Source organism: Lichenostomus cassidix, unplaced genomic scaffold (assembly GCF_008360975.1).
Source record: "Lichenostomus cassidix isolate B80296 unplaced genomic scaffold, HeHo_3.0 HiC_scaffold_33, whole genome shotgun sequence".
In the NCBI taxonomy this organism is placed as follows: Eukaryota; Metazoa; Chordata; class Aves; order Passeriformes; family Meliphagidae; genus Lichenostomus; species Lichenostomus cassidix.
In genome coordinates, this window is record NW_028147632.1 from 335,376 (window position 1) to 352,011 (window position 16,636).

The 16,636-nt window shown below is 56.0% G+C and overlaps 2 protein-coding genes across 2 annotated transcripts in view; both read right to left on the reverse strand.

Moving 5' to 3' along the window:
* Positions 1–10,428: 10,428 nt before the first annotated feature.
* The window catches only part of LOC146421282 (uncharacterized), a 110,253-nt gene continuing 104,045 nt past the window's right edge, over positions 10,429–16,636 (reverse strand). Inside the window, exon 2 of the mRNA XM_085047454.1 lies at positions 10,429–11,825. Within this exon, the coding sequence (XP_084903580.1) occupies positions 10,974–11,825 (852 nt within the window). The 3' untranslated portion in view covers positions 10,429–10,973. The remainder of the gene's footprint in view (positions 11,826–16,636) is intronic.
* Positions 13,295–16,331, reverse strand: LOC146421283 (HLA class II histocompatibility antigen, DQ beta 2 chain-like). The gene is made up of 3 exons (XM_085047507.1): positions 16,085–16,331; positions 15,249–15,435; positions 13,295–14,657 (listed from the first exon to the last, which is right to left on the reverse strand). The coding sequence occupies exons 1-3, from the start codon at positions 16,208–16,210 to the stop codon at positions 14,371–14,373; spliced, it is 600 nt and encodes a 199-aa protein (XP_084903633.1). The 5' UTR covers positions 16,211–16,331; the 3' UTR covers positions 13,295–14,370.

Here is a 16,636-nt window from a genome sequence, read left to right on the forward strand (position 1 = left end):
ATTCCTTGCCCTGGTAATTCTCCACCTAATGTGTGGGAGAAATAAGTGATGTAGATTTAAAGCAATAAGTGACCAGAATCCTGTCTCTTGTGAAGTCTCTTCCACAGGAAGCTCAGCTGGCACTGACCCTGCCTTTGCACTTTGCTGTTCACAACATCCAACTGTTGGAAAATAGGTTAAAAATTTTGTAAAACTTTAGTCAAAGGTTTTATTTGTCTTTACCCCAGGAAAGGAATTTTATGTTTCTTTCAGGGCATTGTTCTACCAGATGAGGTCTGGTGAACTCAGCATATCAGCAGATTGGGAGTGACCCCGAAGATAACCAGAAAGATAAAAACTATTTAACAGAACATTCGCCAGGACCTTCTGGTTATCAACAAGACATGATGGATATCACAAACGGCTACCCCAGACCACCTCCAGCAGGGCTGAAGACATCCAGGCCAGGAAAAAGGACTGATAAGAAAAACTGAAGAATGAAGAATCTAATACGCATCAGAGGCGACTAGATTCGGATCCAATGGGAAACTGAATACTGGGGATTTGCTCAACTTTAGACCAATGAACACTAATATCACCGAATCTGCAGGAAAAAGAAAAACCCTCTAACACTGTATTTGAAGTGATAGAGAATCAGGCATTACTTTATTTGCTGGCCAGGATGTGCCCAGGAAAGTATTCCAAGAACACATAACATCAGAGAATTTTCTCCCGAATTTTATACAGTCAAAACCCCATAGAGCTACATTGTTTAAAGCTTCATTGGACCAGAGTTGAGTAACCTCCGATATTCAGGTTTCTTATTGGATCTGAATCTCTTCGCTTCTGATGCTAATTAGGTATTTCATTCTTCAGTTTTTCTTATCATTCCTGTTTCAGATCAGATGCCTTCATCCCTACTGGAGGTGGCATCTGGTAAATATTTGAGATAACCCCCATGACCTGCGGATGTTCGGTGGGTGGCCACAATGTCCTGCGGATGTTCTGTTAATGGTCTTTATCTTTCTTGTTATCTTCGGGGTCACTCCCACCCTGTGGTATATTAATCCCATCTCCGTAGGGTGATACTATATCTCTCAAAAAACTAAAGAAAGCTCCTTTTCCCTAGGTAAGGTCAAGTTAAAACTAACTAGAGAGATACAATAAAATTTCTAAAGTTATATTGTTTCCGACAATTACATTACACCATTAGAATATTTTTTCCTAATAGTCCTTTTTTATATTGTCAGGTTTGGGCCAGCGCTGTGAGAATCAATTCTTAGTCTCAGGAGAGACAGTAGCAAAAAACTTCATTGCTTTAGATTTTTTTTTTTTGTCTGTGTGGCTGTCATTGATGGCAAAATTTTGGTATAGGTCTCACAGTGTTCACCTTTAGATTGCATTTTGCAAAACAAGAAGAGGTTTAAATGTTACCTTTTAACTCGTCAACAGTTACTAAAATACTGGTAAGAAAAAAAAAAACAAAGCAGCTTGTGGGGTTGGGCCACATTGAGTTGCCATATGGCTGCCATCGGAGGGAGCTTTAGAAATGCAAATGAACACTGCTGGGGCAAAGGCTGGACAATGGACCAGGGCCTTCTGGCCTGGGGGAGCAACTGGGCCAATTCCCTCTGTCCCTCAGCCCCAGCTCTGCCTGCTTGCACAGATGGAATTTCCACAGCTCAAGGCAGAACCCAGAGTGAGATCTGACTCGGCAGCAGAAACTGGTTAAGCCGGAAATGAAAACAGCAAATGGAGAATGTTGGGAAAACTTCATTAAAAAAAGTGGGAGGGAATCATCACTCTCCGCACTCTAACATATGCTACCATTCTGAATGCATAATAGAGTGTCATAGACCACCAGGGTTTTTTTGCTACCACAAGTTCAGAGAAATCAGTTAGGAATCCAAGAATATGATGATTTAATTAGAGAAAAGCAGGAAACTAAAGCATCCCTGGCCAGAGGGAGCACCCCAAAAATGGTAAAAAGATGAATGGCCACCAGAAGAAATCCTACAACACCATGGACCAGCCCTTGGGAACATTAACGAATTCTTATCACGTGCCAGCACCTATTTAGAATTTAAATTGCATCATTAGATTACAAGCTGTTTTGGGAATAAGAAACAACCAAACAGCTCCAGCTCCTGACCAATCCACATTTCCGTGGTTCTCTGGCAGACCATGGGTTAAACCAATGCTGTTTCTCCTCTTATGTGCTACAGCAACTCTCATCTTTTTACCATGCACCACACCTTGCTGAGTGCAGCTCATTCAGCAGGTGGTCAAGGGGATGCAGGTGGCAGCCAAGTCTGCTGATCCTGACATGGCTACAAAAGGACAGAGAATGAGGGCACTGAGAATAATCCCAAAACCAAAGAAGGCTCGGGATGGAGAGATTAGGTGAATAGTAATTACAACCTTGTAAAGACAATTATTGAGAAAAAAAAAAAAACAGGAGCGAGCGAATGGAATAAGATTAACATGTCTTTACACACAGATGGGGTGAATCTGCTTGGAGATAGGCCCAGAAACCTGTACATAAGGAAGTAAAGGGAGAAAACAGCACTTCCAGAAAATGTTACTAATTGACACCAACTTCTCCTTACCGAAGGTCCTCCTAAACTCCTGAACTTCCAGAAGAACAAAAAACACATAACAGAACCACGAATACCAGATGTTACACAAAGTGGTGGTGGATATTAAGAGGTACAGGCAGTAAGTGGATGGGGAAGTCAATACCTTCTAAGTACCTGAGCCAGTGAGAAAAGGGACAGGGAGATGAGTCCGGGGAAACGAGCATAAAAAAGAGGCTGCGTTTTACAGAACCCATGGAAAATGCCCCACGGCCTCTCCCTATGTCTATCAATAAAGTCACTTTTACACAACTCCTCTGTCTCCTGCGGGCACACAAACCTCTGGCCACGCGAATTTTCCCGCACACTGCCGCCGACAGCGCAGCCACCTCTGTGCTACCGACAGCGAGCGGGACGAGCCAGCGCTGCTCCGGCACCGCCTCCTGCCGAGGCAGCAGCGGCAAGGAGACCGCGGGCAGCCGCTCCTTCAGCGGCCTCAGGCCAGCGGCAACACGGCGCCATAGCCAGGGAGGGAGGGAGGGACACGGGAGAACGAAGCCGCCACAGCCCCCCTGCCGCCCTCTCCATCCCCTCCATCCGCCCGCAGCGAGCCCCGAGCCCCGGCACAAGGCAGCGCGGCTCCCACCTGCGCTGGGACAGCCTCTCCGAGCTCCGCCGCCGCTCCCGGGCCGCACACACGCTCCCACCATGGCGCCGCTGCTGCCCCACTAAAGCCCTGCCTGCCTGCCTGCCTGCCTGGGGGCGACACCGGCGCCGGCTTTGTCCCCGCTGGCACCAACCAGCGCGCAGGATCGAAGAGTGACAGCACAGCCAGCCAATGGCAGCGAGGCGCGGGCTCTGCACCCGGCACAGCCCAAGCTCCGTCACTGCAGGCACAATCCCGGCGTTGTGGCCGAAATTCTTTTTGGCTCCTCAGCCCTGCAATGTCCCAGCCCGGGCAGGAGGCCACGGAACCGCTGCTGCCCTGAACCGGCGGGAGCTCGGTGTGACCTGGAGCTGAAGGTGCTGTGAGCTGTGGCTGAGGCCGGGATGGAACAGGGACTCCCCTGCAGCCCCGGCAGGAGCCCAGGTCGGAGCAGGGGATGCCTGAGAGAGGCCCTGAGCCCATGGGAAGCTCCTGCAGAGCCATGGAAGTATCTCCTGGCGGGACGTGTGGGCCCGTGGGGGATCCCTGCTGGAGCAGCCTGTTCCTGAGGTGATACAAGGGAATCAGAAGTTAAAAAATAACTTGTAGAGGCTACTTGATAGACAAAACTGATAAACTCAATAAACAGAGTATTCTTTACTTAACATTCACTGTGTTTTCCAAACAAGGCGTATGATACTCATGGAATTGCCACGCTGGCAAAAAATCAAATATGTTTTTTTGTTCTTTGGACAGAAATTCAGAACGTCAGATCTCCTGTCCTTTTTCAAAAAAGACCCCCCGGTGCTCCCTACCAAATGAAACTACGCAGGTGCAAGGATGTAGAAATGACTTTTGAACTCATTATAATACGAAGCTGGAAAAGGTTATACATATGTATAGACATATTGAGAAAGTCCATGAATATGTAACATGCAACAGTATATATACCGAGCTATATGGGACTGAGGGTGCGCATGTCTTTGGAGGGTTACCTCCTACATGCCCGGTGCTGTAATAAACATACCGGCTTTACAACTTAAAATTATATAGGTTGTGAAGTTTTGTCCTTCTTTCCTAAATCAGAGGGATTGTGTCCCCTGGGAGGAACCCCAGGCTAGAGCAGGACAAGGATTCCTCTTGCCTGAAGGAGAGGCAATGACATGACCTGACTGTGACCCCCATCCCCTGTGCCTCTGGGATAAAGAGGGGGTAAAATGAAGCCCAGAAAGGAGGGAAGGGTGGGGGGAAGGTATTTTGGTAGGAATTATTTTACTTCTCATTCCCTTGCTCTATTTGATAATAAATTCAATTAATTTCACCAAGTCAGGTGTGTTGTGCCCATGACCAGTGAGCGATGTCTCTCCGCCCTTAACCAGACCCTCGAGCCTTTCCTTATGTGCTCTGTTCCCTGCCCGGGGTAAGGAGTGGCAGAGTTTTGGCCTCTCTCAGGGGACCTCTGCTCCGGCCTGGGCTCCTGCCGGGGCTGCAGGGGAGTCCCTGCTCCATCCCGGCCTCAGCCCCAGCTCACAGCACCTTCAGCTCCAGGTCACACCGAGCTCCCGCCGGTTCAGGGCAGCAGCGGTTCCTTGGCCTCCTGCCCGGGCCGGGATATTGCAGGGCTGAGGAGCCAAAAAGAGAATTTCGGCCACAACGCCGGGATTGTGCCTGCAGTGACGGAGCTTGGGCTGTGCCGGGTGCAGAGCCCGCGCCTCGCTGCCCTTGGCTGGCTGTGCTGTCACTCGGAATTGTCCCAGCGCAATTGCTGCTTGGTGCCAGCGAGCGGGGACAAGCCCGGCGCCGGTGTCGCCCCCAGGCAGGCAGGCAGGCAGGCAGGGCTTTAGTGGGGCAGCAGCGGCGCCATGGTGGGAGCGTGTGTGCGGCCCGGGAGCGGCGGCAGCGGGCGGAGCCCGGGGAGGCGGCGGTGGAGCTCGGAGAGGCTGTCTCAGCGCAGCGTCCCGGGAATAGGGCAGCTACCTCCGTGCTACGGGGAGGAACCGGGACGAGCCAGCGGTGCTCCGGCACCTCCTCCTGCCGAGGCAGCAGCGGCAAGGAGACCGCGGGCAGCCGCTCCCTCAGCGGCCTCAGGCCAGCGGCAACACGGCGCCACCGCCAGGGAGGGAGGGAGGGAGAGACACGGGAGAACGAAGCCGCCACAGCCCCCCTGCCGCCCCCTCCATCCGCCCGCAGCGAGCCCCGAGCCCCGGCACAAGGCAGCGCGGCTCCCACCTGCGCTGGGACAGCCTCTCCGAGCTCCGCCGCCGCCTCAGCGCTGCTGCCCAGTGACCACCTGTATGATCACGGTCACTCCCGGTCACTGCCACCATGATTCCAGTATGGTGCCGCTCACTCCCAGTAAGATCCCAGCTGCTCCAACATGATCCCAGTTGCTCCCAGTCATGCCTTCTATGGTTGTTTTCACCCTCAGTCACTCCCATTAGGATTGCAGTGTGCCCTCAGTCACTCACAGTCACTCTGTGATGCCATTTACCTCCATCGTGGTCCCAGTTGCTTCCAATATGAGTCCAGTCACCCCCAGTATGGTCTCAGTCACTCCCAGATACTCCCAGTATTATTCCAATCTTTCAAAGTATGACCATGTCAGTCCCGGTATGATCCCAGTTTGCCCCTGCATTGTTCTGGTGTCTCCTATTCACTCCTACTGCGGTTCTGGTCACTTTCAGTATGATTCCAGTCGGTCCCAGTATGATCCAAACCACTCCCAGTATATCTCAGTAGTACCCAGCATGCTCCAGTAACGCTCAGCTGTTCCCAGTGGCTCCCAGTAGCCCTCAGAATACTCCCAGTATATCCCAGTATGATCCCTGTTGCCCCAGTTCCGGTCCTCCTGGGTCCCAGTCCCAGTCCTGGTGTGTCCCGGTGTTCCAGTCCATCCCAGTCCCTTCCTGGCAGCCACTGCCATTTCCCAGATCCTGCCCCCCCCGACCCCCAAAGCTGCCCTCCCACCCCCTAAGAGGCTGACAGGGGTTGGGGGCTTCGTGCTGGGCTTTGCCTGGGCTGGGGCTCAGCCTCCACCTGTGGGAGAAGGTGAGGGGTGTTCCCGGGGGTCGTGTCCTCCCCGGAGCGTGTGTGCTCCCCCCGGGCACCCCCCATCCCGGGGTCACCCCCTTTTCTCTCCCACAGAGCTCCTGACCCAGCTCCTGCTCCCCTCTGGAAGGGGTTTTGGGGATTTCCCTTTTCTTTACCCTGGGACCCCCTGCAATCCCCATTCCTGGGCACTGGGACCCCCCAGCATCTCCTTCCCCAGCTCCGAGACCCCCCTGCACCCCCTTATCCTGCACCAATCCCCCTTATCCTGCACCCCTTTCCCGGCTATCCACCTCTCCAGCCCCTGGATCCCGTTTCCTTCCGGAGTCACAGCTCCGCTCCTGCCTGCCGGGGGTGGATTCCGCAGCCGCAGGAAGAGTTGGATCCGCGGATCGCGATGCTTCTCCCGCTTTGGACCGAACCCAGCGGGCTCCAGGCAGAGCTGGAGCGCAGAGCCCCGCGAGTTCAGCACAGCCCGGCCCGGGGGTCCCGCAATGCCGCGGAGGGTCCCAGATGGATCCCCGAGGGATCCGGGCGGGTCCAAGGAGGGGATCCAGGTGAATTCCCTGTAATTCCCCCATTTCCCCTCCCCCGCGCGCTCCCTCGGGCACTTTCGCTCTCGCGTGTTCCGAACTGCGCCGCAGCGATCGATCTGTGCCGGCAGCGATGGCTCCGGCGCTGGGGCTGGGGGTGCTCTTGGGGCTCCTGGGGCTCCTGGGGGCCCCGGGGGAAGCGACGAGAGGTGAGTGGGATCCCCGGGACCCCCCTGAACCGCAATTCCTGAGCACCGGGACCCCCTGAACTTCCATTTTTGGTGCTGTGACCCTCCTGCTTTTCCTTTCCCTGCACCGGGACTTCCCTGAACCCCCTCGTCTTGCACCGGGATCCCCCTGAACCGCTATTTCCGCTCATCGCAATCCACTGAACCCCCATTCCTGAGGACGGGGACCCCTCTGAACGTTCATTTCCGACCACCGGGACCCCCCTGTACGCCATTCCTCAGCCCCGAGGCCCCCTAAACTCCCTTATCTGGCACTGGGACTTCCCCTAACTCCCCATTCCTGGGCACCGGGGCGCCACTGAACCTCCATTTTTGGGCACCGGGATCCCCTTGAACCCCAAATCCCGGGAATAAAACTCCCCTGAATCCTCATTCCCTGGCATGGGAACCCACCTGAACCTCAATTCCTGGCCACTGAGACTCCCCTGAATCTCCATTTTTGGGTAACTGGCACCACCCTGTACCCCCTTCTGCAGCTCCGGGACCCCGTGAACCCCCATATCCAGGACCGGAACCCCTCGAACCCGCAATTCCCGTGCACCAGCACCCCCCCCTGCACCCCCTCACCCAGCTCCAGTACCCCTCTGAACCCCCTTATCCTGCACCAATACACCCCCGCACCCCCTTTCCCAGCCATCCCGCCTCTCCCAGACCCCAAACCCCTCTTTTCCTTGACCCCGGGGCTCCCCCGACTTCCATTCCTGCCTTTCCCAGCCCTTAGCCCCCACTTCCCTCAACACCGGGGACCCCTGGACCCACCTTTCCTAGGCACAGGGACCCCCTGCACCCCCATCCCTCCTCTCCCAGTGCCCTCACCCCCCTTTCCTTGACCCTGGGACCCCCTGAACCTCCATTCCTGGGCATAGGGACCTCCCTGCACCCCATTATCCGGGACTGGAATCCCCTCCTGGACCCCTTCACGTGTTATGGGATCCCCTGTGCCCCTTATTCGGCCCTGGGAGCCCCTGCAACCCCATTCCCAGCCATCCCGCCTTTCCCAGACCCCAGCCGTGCAGTTTTCCTTGACTTTTAGACACCCCAGGCCTCCAGAATTTCTGGGTCCCCCCAGTTCTCCATCCCCGGCACTTCCTGAAAGGGCGTCTGGGGCGGTCCTTGGTCCCAGGGGGTCCCAAGTGGTTGTCACAGGGTCCCAGGGGTGTCGCAGCAGGGATCCGGTGAGATCCAGGTGAATTCCCTGGAATTCCCCTTCCCCTCCCCCCACACTCCCTCGGTCACTTTCACCTCTCCCAAGCGGCACCGGCGAGATCTGCCTGGCGACTGCCCCAGCACCGGAAGCCTCCTGAGCCTCCATTTCTGGGCACCGGGAGCCCCCTGAGCCTCCATTTCTGGGCACCGGGACCCACCTGAACCCCCTTGTCCAGCACTGGGCCATCCTTGCAACCCTTTTCCCAGCATTCCCAACTCTCCCAGCCCTCGGATTCCCCCTTTTCCTTGACCCTGATATAAACAAATTCATAAGCCGACGTTTTTAGAAATATAATATTGAACATTTCTTAGGAGAGCAAAGGCAAATGGTGGCGGGCGCTTGGAAAGTCTTTTTCTCTGCCAGGAGCGTTGTTCTATTCATCTTACTGCATACTTAAGTACTTCCTTTACCTGTTACATATTAAGTCCTGAAAAAGCGATTTCCTTCAACCACCCCTCTTTCTTCGATCTTTGCCCCCTTTTGCCAGCGCAGCGCTGTCTTGGGTCCTCTGGTTTCTTTTAGAGCTGAAGGCAGAAATCCCCTCTCAAGGTTTCTTCAGCTCCAATTCAACGTGTGGCTGACAGCTTCTCAGGGAGGTGTGAATGGAGATAACAGACTGCCTGGGATGCATGAAGTTTAATTCTTTTTATTTTTAAGGGTGTCTTGATCTCTGGCCTTGTGGCTTATCAGCTTAAAAGACATTTATTACCATGTATTTCTTACTACGTTTTCTAACATTTTACAACTATTTTGAAGCTATAATTCACTCTTTGTTTCTACTTAACTATATTTTATCTTAGTACTACTTTACACAGTACATTATCACTTGTAAATGTTAAATTCATATATGCAAAAGCCAACATTTACTACTCACTCATCACAGAGGGGAGATGGGACAGCAGGAAAGAGGTTCCCAGTGATGATCTCTCAGTTAATACCAGGAACCCCAAATCCCCTCCCTGTCCTCCCAGCCCCTCCCAGCGCTGTGGGCTCTGGCCGTACCCCAGTGCCGCCTCAGGGGCTGCTCCAGGCTGACGTGCTCCACCTGGCAGCTGGAGGTGACCCCGTGCCGGGGGGACATTTCCAGCAGCACCAGCAGCTGGTAGGTCCAGTCCCCGTTGGGGAGCAGGTCGGTGGCCACCACTTGCCCCAAGAGCTCCTGCTGGCCCTGGAACCACCTCAGCTGCACCTGCGCAGGGTAGAAATCCATCACGCAGCACAGCAGGCGGCCAGGCTCGGGCTGGGAGCTCGAGGGCACCAGCGAGATGGACACGCTGGGATGGGCAGAGGACTTGGGGATTTCCCCGGTGTGGATCCACCCCCTGCCCAAGCCGCAGGGAATTGCTCCAGGGATCAAGTGCTGGGGGACAGGGAACCACCCTTCTTGTGTCCCAACCCCACCTTTCTCTCCCCTCTCCTCCCCTTTCCCATCGTTCCTCCAGTGCACAGACCCCTCCAAACTCAATTTGGGTGTCCCATCCTCCTCCTGCTCTCTTTCAGGGTCTGAGCTCCCCCTTTTGCCCCACTGTTCTGCTCCTTTCTCATTGTTCCCCAATCCCAAACCCTCCTGGCCCATGCTTGGTTTTGGGAATTCCCAGCCCCTCCTGCCCAGTCTTGGCATCCCAACACCCCTTTCACTCAATTTAGGCAGCTCCTGGCAGCTTTGTTCTGGGAGGAATCCCTGAGTTTCAGGATTTTTGGGGTGCAGTTTTGGAGGGGGACAGCTCTGTCTGCCTTTCCCCTCCCTGCTGTGGCCTCTCAGCTGCCCCTGACACCTTGGGGTGCTGGGATTTCCTTCCTGGGGACAAGGACGTTCATTCCCTTCCAGGAGCCCAATGCCCGCCTGGGGGTCCATCCAGCTCCGGGGGGCCTTGATCAGCTGCCCCCGAACCTCTGCCAGGGTCTCCCAGCACAGCCAGAGCCATTCGGCCTGGGGTCCCCAACGCCCTCAAATCCAGCATTCCACTCATCCCCTGGAGGTTCCCCCCATGGCACTGGCCATGGCCATGTCCCCACATGTCACTGGCCTCACCCATGGTTGTCTCCCCACCCTGTTCCCTTCCATGGCATTGTCTCACAATGTCCCCACCCAGGGCTGTGACCCCTCATGTCCCCACACATGTCTCAGTTCAATGTCTATTTTTAACACAAATTCAGGTGTTTTGAAAGATGAAAAGAATTGAAAAGAAAACCAAGGCCAAAACAAAATTATTTACGTGCCTTTGCAGGCTGAGGATCCACGATTGGGTGGAAAGGAAGAACCTTTTTTGGAGGTTTCCACCCCACTATCTCCAAAATCTTGGTCTTTGCCCCAATCCAGCACCATTTGGCTGTGGAAGATGGCCATGGGCCTAAGAAAATCAGAATCAGGGAATCAGTGAGGTTGTAAAAGACCTCCAAGGCCATCCAGTGTTGCTTGATGCAAACAGAAGAAAGGATTGAACCCCAAGGGTGAGGTTTTTTGGAGTGGAAAGTCAACAAATCTGCTCTCCCCATGGAATTCCAGATGTGGCTCTGAATCCCGATGGACATTCCTGGCCCTGCCTTCATCCACATGCCCACAGGGAGCCAGGAAGGTGTGGAGCCCCCCAGCCTGGTGTCTTCCCCACATGGATCACCAGGGCTCTGCCCAATGGGGCTCACAGGGGATCATCCAAAAAAGATCCTCCCACAGGGGATGGAGTTGGAGCAGTGCATGAAGCTCTTCCCGCACTTAGGATACTCGCAGGGCTTCCCTCACTGGTGCCTCTGTTGGTGCCGAGTCAAGTGAGAGCTTGTGAAGAAGCTCTTCCCACACTCCGGACACTCATAGGGCTTCTCCCTGGTGTGGATGCGCTGATGCTGCTTCAGGTTGGCACTCCGGCTGAAGTTCTTCCCACATTCAACACACTCGTAGGGCCGTTCCCCTGTGTGGACTACCAGGTGCCGGATCAGATCAGAGCTGTCTCTGAAGCTCTTCCCACATTCCCCACACTTGTAGCGCTTTTCCCCTGTGTGGACTGTGCGGTGCTTGATCAGGGCAGAGCTCCAGCTGAAAGACTTCCCACATTCCCCACACTTGTAGGGTCGTTCCCCAGTATGGATCACCTGGTGCCGCATCAGTTCAGATCTCCGGTTGAAACTCTTCCCACACTGCCCACACTCATAGGTCTTTTCCCCAGTGTGGATTCTCTGGTGCCGCATCAGCTCAGATTTACACCTGAAGCCCTCCCCACATTCCCCACACTTGTAGGGTCGTTCCCCAGTATGGATCACCAGGTGCCGGATCAGTTCAGATCTTCGCTTGAAGCTCTTCCCACACTGCTCACACTCATAGGGCTTTTCCCCAGTGTGGATCATGTGGTGCCGGATCAGCTCAGATTTATACCTGAAGCTTTTCCCACATTCCTCACACTCGTGGGGTTTTTCTCCGGCCTCAGGCTTCTCCCCCAGCTCCGAGCTCTGGCTGCATCTCCGGCCGCCTTCCCAGCACAGTGAGGCTCTTTCCTCCTCACAGCTCCCTGGGCTGCGTTTGCAGCTCCTCCTCGGGCAGCATCTCCGGGCTTTTTCCTCCTCCTCCATCCGGCCACACCTTGGCAATGACAAATCCTGCTTTGGGGGGAAAAACAAGGGCTGAGCACCTTGGCCTGGGGGTTCCTCCCGTCCAGCTCCATCTCTGGAAGTCACTGGGCATCTTGTGTCCACAAAAACCCTAAACCACCACAACTCACCATAAAACTCTTCCAGGAGTTCCCCCTCTCTGGTCTCTCCACTTTAGGCTTCTGGGGGTCTCCCTTACCTAGGCTGATTGGGGTCCCCTGGATTCTGGGATGCCCCATTTTCCAAGGTCCCACTTAGGGATTATCTAGGGTGTTTGGGGGCTCCAGAGTTCCCTTCTTCCCTCATTCTCTCGTCTGGGGCTCCAGGGATCCCAGGCTTCCCCCTTATCCACGCTCCCCCCTCTCCAGCCTGCCGGGGCTCCCCCAGCTCCGCCATCGCCCCTCTCCGCTCACCCCACTCTGTGGCTCCCGCCCTTCCCCTCCACCGGTCTCCCGGGGGGACCCCATGACCCCCTCCCACCCCGCCACAGGGCCATGGCCGCCTGCAGCCCCCAAAATATCCCCCAAACGGCCATTTGCGCCTCAGCTTTGCCCTTCTGCCACATCCAAACATTCCCCCCGCACAAGCAAACCCTCCCAGCGACCCTTCACGAGATTTGGGGCTCAATCCCGGAAGCTGCGAGCTCCAAACTGAGACTCTGAGCTTTTTGCCCCCCCCCCTTCCACCAGCACAGGCGCCTGTCTGTGGCTTCCAGGGCTGAAGGCTGAACTCTTAATTCACATTCAAATTATAGGTAACAGCTCTGGCCTGATGGCTTATCGGCTAAGCATGCATTTGAAACCAGCACAGAAACCGCTGAATCATCCCATGAAGGACTGTCACCTTGGAGGAGGCTTTGGGGGTCTCCAAAGACCACCAAGACATACGGAGCATGCGTGGTGCACATGCTAATGATATTAATGACTTCCGAGAAATGATTTGTATAACCACTCCTATCCTGAAGAATGTAATTAATATTCATGATTTTACCTATAACTCTGTGTCTTTGGGGTACTGAGGTGTGTGTGTTTGGTAGAGACAATCCCCACACATCCGGTGCACCGAATCAAGCAAATACCCACTTCTCTGACTTGGTCTCTGAAGTGTCTCTGAGCTCGATTGGGGCGAATCAAAACACCCGCCGAGAAAAAACGCCGCTCGGGGACACCCGAGACATTTGGGGAGACCTCCTCCTCCCCCTCACCTGCGGGATGCGGGGCGCCGATGCTCCCGGGGCCGCGGCGGACAAAGAGTTCCGCGCTTCTTCTGCTGCTCCTCCTCTTCCTCTCTCCAACCCTCTTCCTGTTCCTCTCTCCAACCTCGTCCTGCTCTTCCTCTTCCTCTCTCCGTCCTCTTCGTCCCACTTCTTCTCCTTCCTAATCCCACCTCTCTCTCCTCCGATCTCCAGCCCTTCTCCTGTTCCATCCCTCCTCCTCCCCCCAAGCCCAGCGCCCACCCTTTCCCCCCCTTTTCCCCACGCCATCGCATCCCGCGGCAGGAGCCGGGATGGAGCCGGGGCAGGTCGGGCTGGGGCAGCGCTGGGCTCCGGGCCAGGCCTGGGCGCCCCCCACGCGCCCCCTCCCCAAATTTGGGGGGAGGGGTGGGGCGCAGGTAGGGAGCGCTAGGGGCTGCAGGTCTGCCTGGGAACTGGAGAGTCACCAGTGCTACGCGTTCTGATTGGTTTAGTATTGTTTAGCGCCTTCTCCGATTGGGTCATTTTCGCAGTTTTTTCCGGGGGCTATTTTTCTGTGGAGTTTGGAGGTCCTCGGGGGCTGTGGGGCGGCTTACGGGGGTCCCGGCGCGTTTTTGGGGTTCAACTGCCTCTAAGGCTTCCCACAGAACAGAGGCCTTGTGCTGCCAAAGCTGGTACGTGATGAAGGCTTTGCACCCGTCGCCCTGATACCCGTTGTGAAAAAGCTGCCGAGCATGCCTTGGACACTCCTCCCTTGACCCTGCCAAGTGGAGTTTGGCATATCTCCACAAAAATTAAGGGGGAGCAAAGGCGGGTCGCAAGGAGGGACCAGGTGTATGGACTAGCATAAAAGACAGCTCTGGAGTGGCTGAACTCCAAAGATCTTCCCCACCGAAAGATCACATCGATCTTTGCAGAGGCCAAGGAACGCCAACTGAACGGGACCCCAGAGACGCCAGACGTCTGTGGACCCATGGTGGTAGCTATAGCCCCTTTCCTTCCCTTTCCTCCCCATTTTTTCCCAATTTTCTCTCTCTCTCTCTATCGCAGGCTGCTTTACAGGCCAAATTAATAAAGTTCCCCCTTGGATTGAAATTTAACTCCCTTGACTTGTTGGATTTTGTGTTTTCTTTTCTTTTTCACTCTGAGATTGTAGCTGGTACGAACCATCACACATCTGCTTATGAGTGGACCGTGACACTCTCCCATCACGGTCTCACAGAGGGGTCCCCCCAAGTCCCTCCCCACTGCCCCCCAAGAAACGGGACTGGGGCGAAATGGGAAGCTTTGTTGGGAGCACTGGGAGCAGCCAAGTGGCAGCAGAGTGACACCAGGGCTGGGGGAACACACGACCCCCCTAAATCAGTGCGGGGACAGAGCGGGGGGTCCCGGCCGGGCCCGAGGCCACGAGGAGGGGCTGCGGCCGGCGGCGGCTCTGGAGCTCTGTGGGCAGAGAAAAGGGGATGACACCGGGCTGGGGGTCCTGGGGGGAGCACAGCCCTCCGGGGCAGGGGGGACACGAACTCCGGGACCCCCCCTCACCTTCTTGCGCAGGTAGAAGCCGAGCCCCAGCGCCAGGAAGACGAAGCCCAACACGAAGCCCCCAATCCTCGTCAGCATCTTGCTGCAGGCAGCATCCGGCAGCATCTCTGGGGGGTCAGCAGGGCTCAGGACCCCCAAAAACCTCTCACCGACACCCCAAGCCCCTCCACACACCCTCCCAGTCGCCCCCAGCCCATGCAGGACTCCCTGAAACCTCCTCCCAATCCATTCCCAGCCTCCCCAGGACACAGCAAAGCCCCTCTCAGCACCCCACAACCTGTCCCAGTTGCCTCACACCACCCCAGCACCACCAAACCCTCTCCCAGTCCCTTCCCAGCCCCACCAGGACTTACCAAGGTCCCTCCCAGTCTCTTCCCAGCACAACCAACCTCATTCCAACCTTTGCTTTTCCATCCCAAATCTTCGTCCAGCCCCTCCAGGCTCATTCCAACTCCCTCCCAGTTAGACCCAGCACCCCAAACTCCCTCCCAGTGCCCACCAGCACACCAGAACCATATCCCACCCTTCCCCGCATCCTTCCAACCCCTTCCCAGCCCTCCCACACCCCCAAGCCCCTCTCCCAATATAAATCAGCCTCTCTCCAACTCCCTTCCCGTTAACCCCAGCACAGCCCAATCCCCCTCCCAGCCCCCCCAGTGCCTCCCCGCTCCCCCCGGCGCTGTGGGCTCTGGCCACACCCCAGTGCCGCCTCAGGGGCTGCTCCAGGCTGACGTGCTCCACCTGGCAGCTGGAGGTGACCCCGAGCTGGGGGGGCGTTTCCAGCAGCACCAGCAGCTGGTAGGTCCAGTCCCCGTTGGGGAGCAGGTCGGTGGCCACCACTTGCCCCAAGAGCTCCTGCTGGCCCTGGAACCACCTCAGCTGCACCTGCGCAGGGTAGAAATCCATCATGGAGCACAGCAGGCGGCCGGGGCCGGGCTGGGAGCTCGAGGGCACCAGCGAGATGGACACGCTGGGGGGCACTGGGAGAGAGAGGGGAGACACTGGGATTAGCTGGGGGGCCTGGCAGAGACCTGGGAGGGCTGGTGTGGCATTGGCGGGGACTGGGAACGGAGTGGGAAGGACTGGGGGGGCACTGGGAGAGAGGGTGGAGGCCTGGGAGTGCAGTGGGAATGGACTGGGAATAGTGTGAGGTTGGACTGAGAGGGACGGGGAGGGACTGGGAATCAAGTGTGCAGCAAAGGGAAGCAGCGTCCAGCTCGAGGCACTCGGCACTACCTATGGGGCTGCCTGGCAGCTGATGAGTCTTAAGAGAGATGAGCTTTGATTGGGTGAAAGGTGCCACCTCCATGAGTGGCTGAGATGGACGCGTGGGGCGGGGGCACTGGGAGGGATTGGGATGGACTGGAGTGGGCTGGGACTCAAAGAGCCACAGGAGTCACTGGGAGAGGCAAGAGGTGCCAGGGATGTGTACAAGGAGGGTTAAGGCTCCGGGGTGATTCCCAGGGAGGTTTTGAGGGGCTCCAGGGTCATTCCCAGGGCAGGGCCCGAGGGGACACCTCTGCCCCACGCTCACCTCTGCACTCCACGACGAATGTGTTGGACGCCTCGTAGCTGCACCGGCAGAACCAGTCCACTGCAGTTCGCACGAAGTCCAGTCTTTCTGGTTTTTTGTTCCAGTACCTGGCACCCTTCTCCCCATTCGGGGTGTACCCTACGTATTTCCCCACATTGCTGTCAAACTACATATACTGCTTGCGGTTGTAGATGAGCCTCTCCACGAACCTCATCTTCTCTGTGCCATTAATAAAGTAATGCTCATGCTTTACTTTATTAATGGCACAGAGAAGATGAGGTTCATCTCCTGAACACCCCTGAGTGTGCAGGGAACAGGTCAGGGGGCTCCTCCCCAGCACCCCCACCAATCCCAGAGCTGCGGGGGTCACCCCGGATCTTCACTCCGCATCCCCTGCGCCCCACGGCCGCCATGGGACCCTCCTGCCCGTGCTCCCACTTCCTCGTTTTTTACTCTTTCTCCTATTTCCCCTTTCACAGCCTCACTCCCCGCCATTTCCAACCACTTCCCAGTTCGTTTTTAGGGTCCCATTCACTCTTTTTGCCTTTTTTC

Excerpts from the sequence above, each read along its gene's own strand:
- LOC146421283 (XM_085047507.1), bottom strand. The coding sequence starts at position 16,210 with ATGGGGAGAAGGGTGCCAGGTACTGGAACAAAAAACCAGAAAGACTGG. Across the intron at positions 15,436-16,084 it reads ATTCGTCGTGGAGTGCAGAG|GTGCAGCTGAGGTGGTTCCA; the intron begins GTGAGCGTGGGG and ends TACCCTGCGCAG. Across the intron at positions 14,658-15,248 it reads GCCCCTGAGGCGGCACTGGG|AGATGCTGCCGGATGCTGCC; the intron begins GTGTGGCCAGAG and ends CTGACCCCCCAG.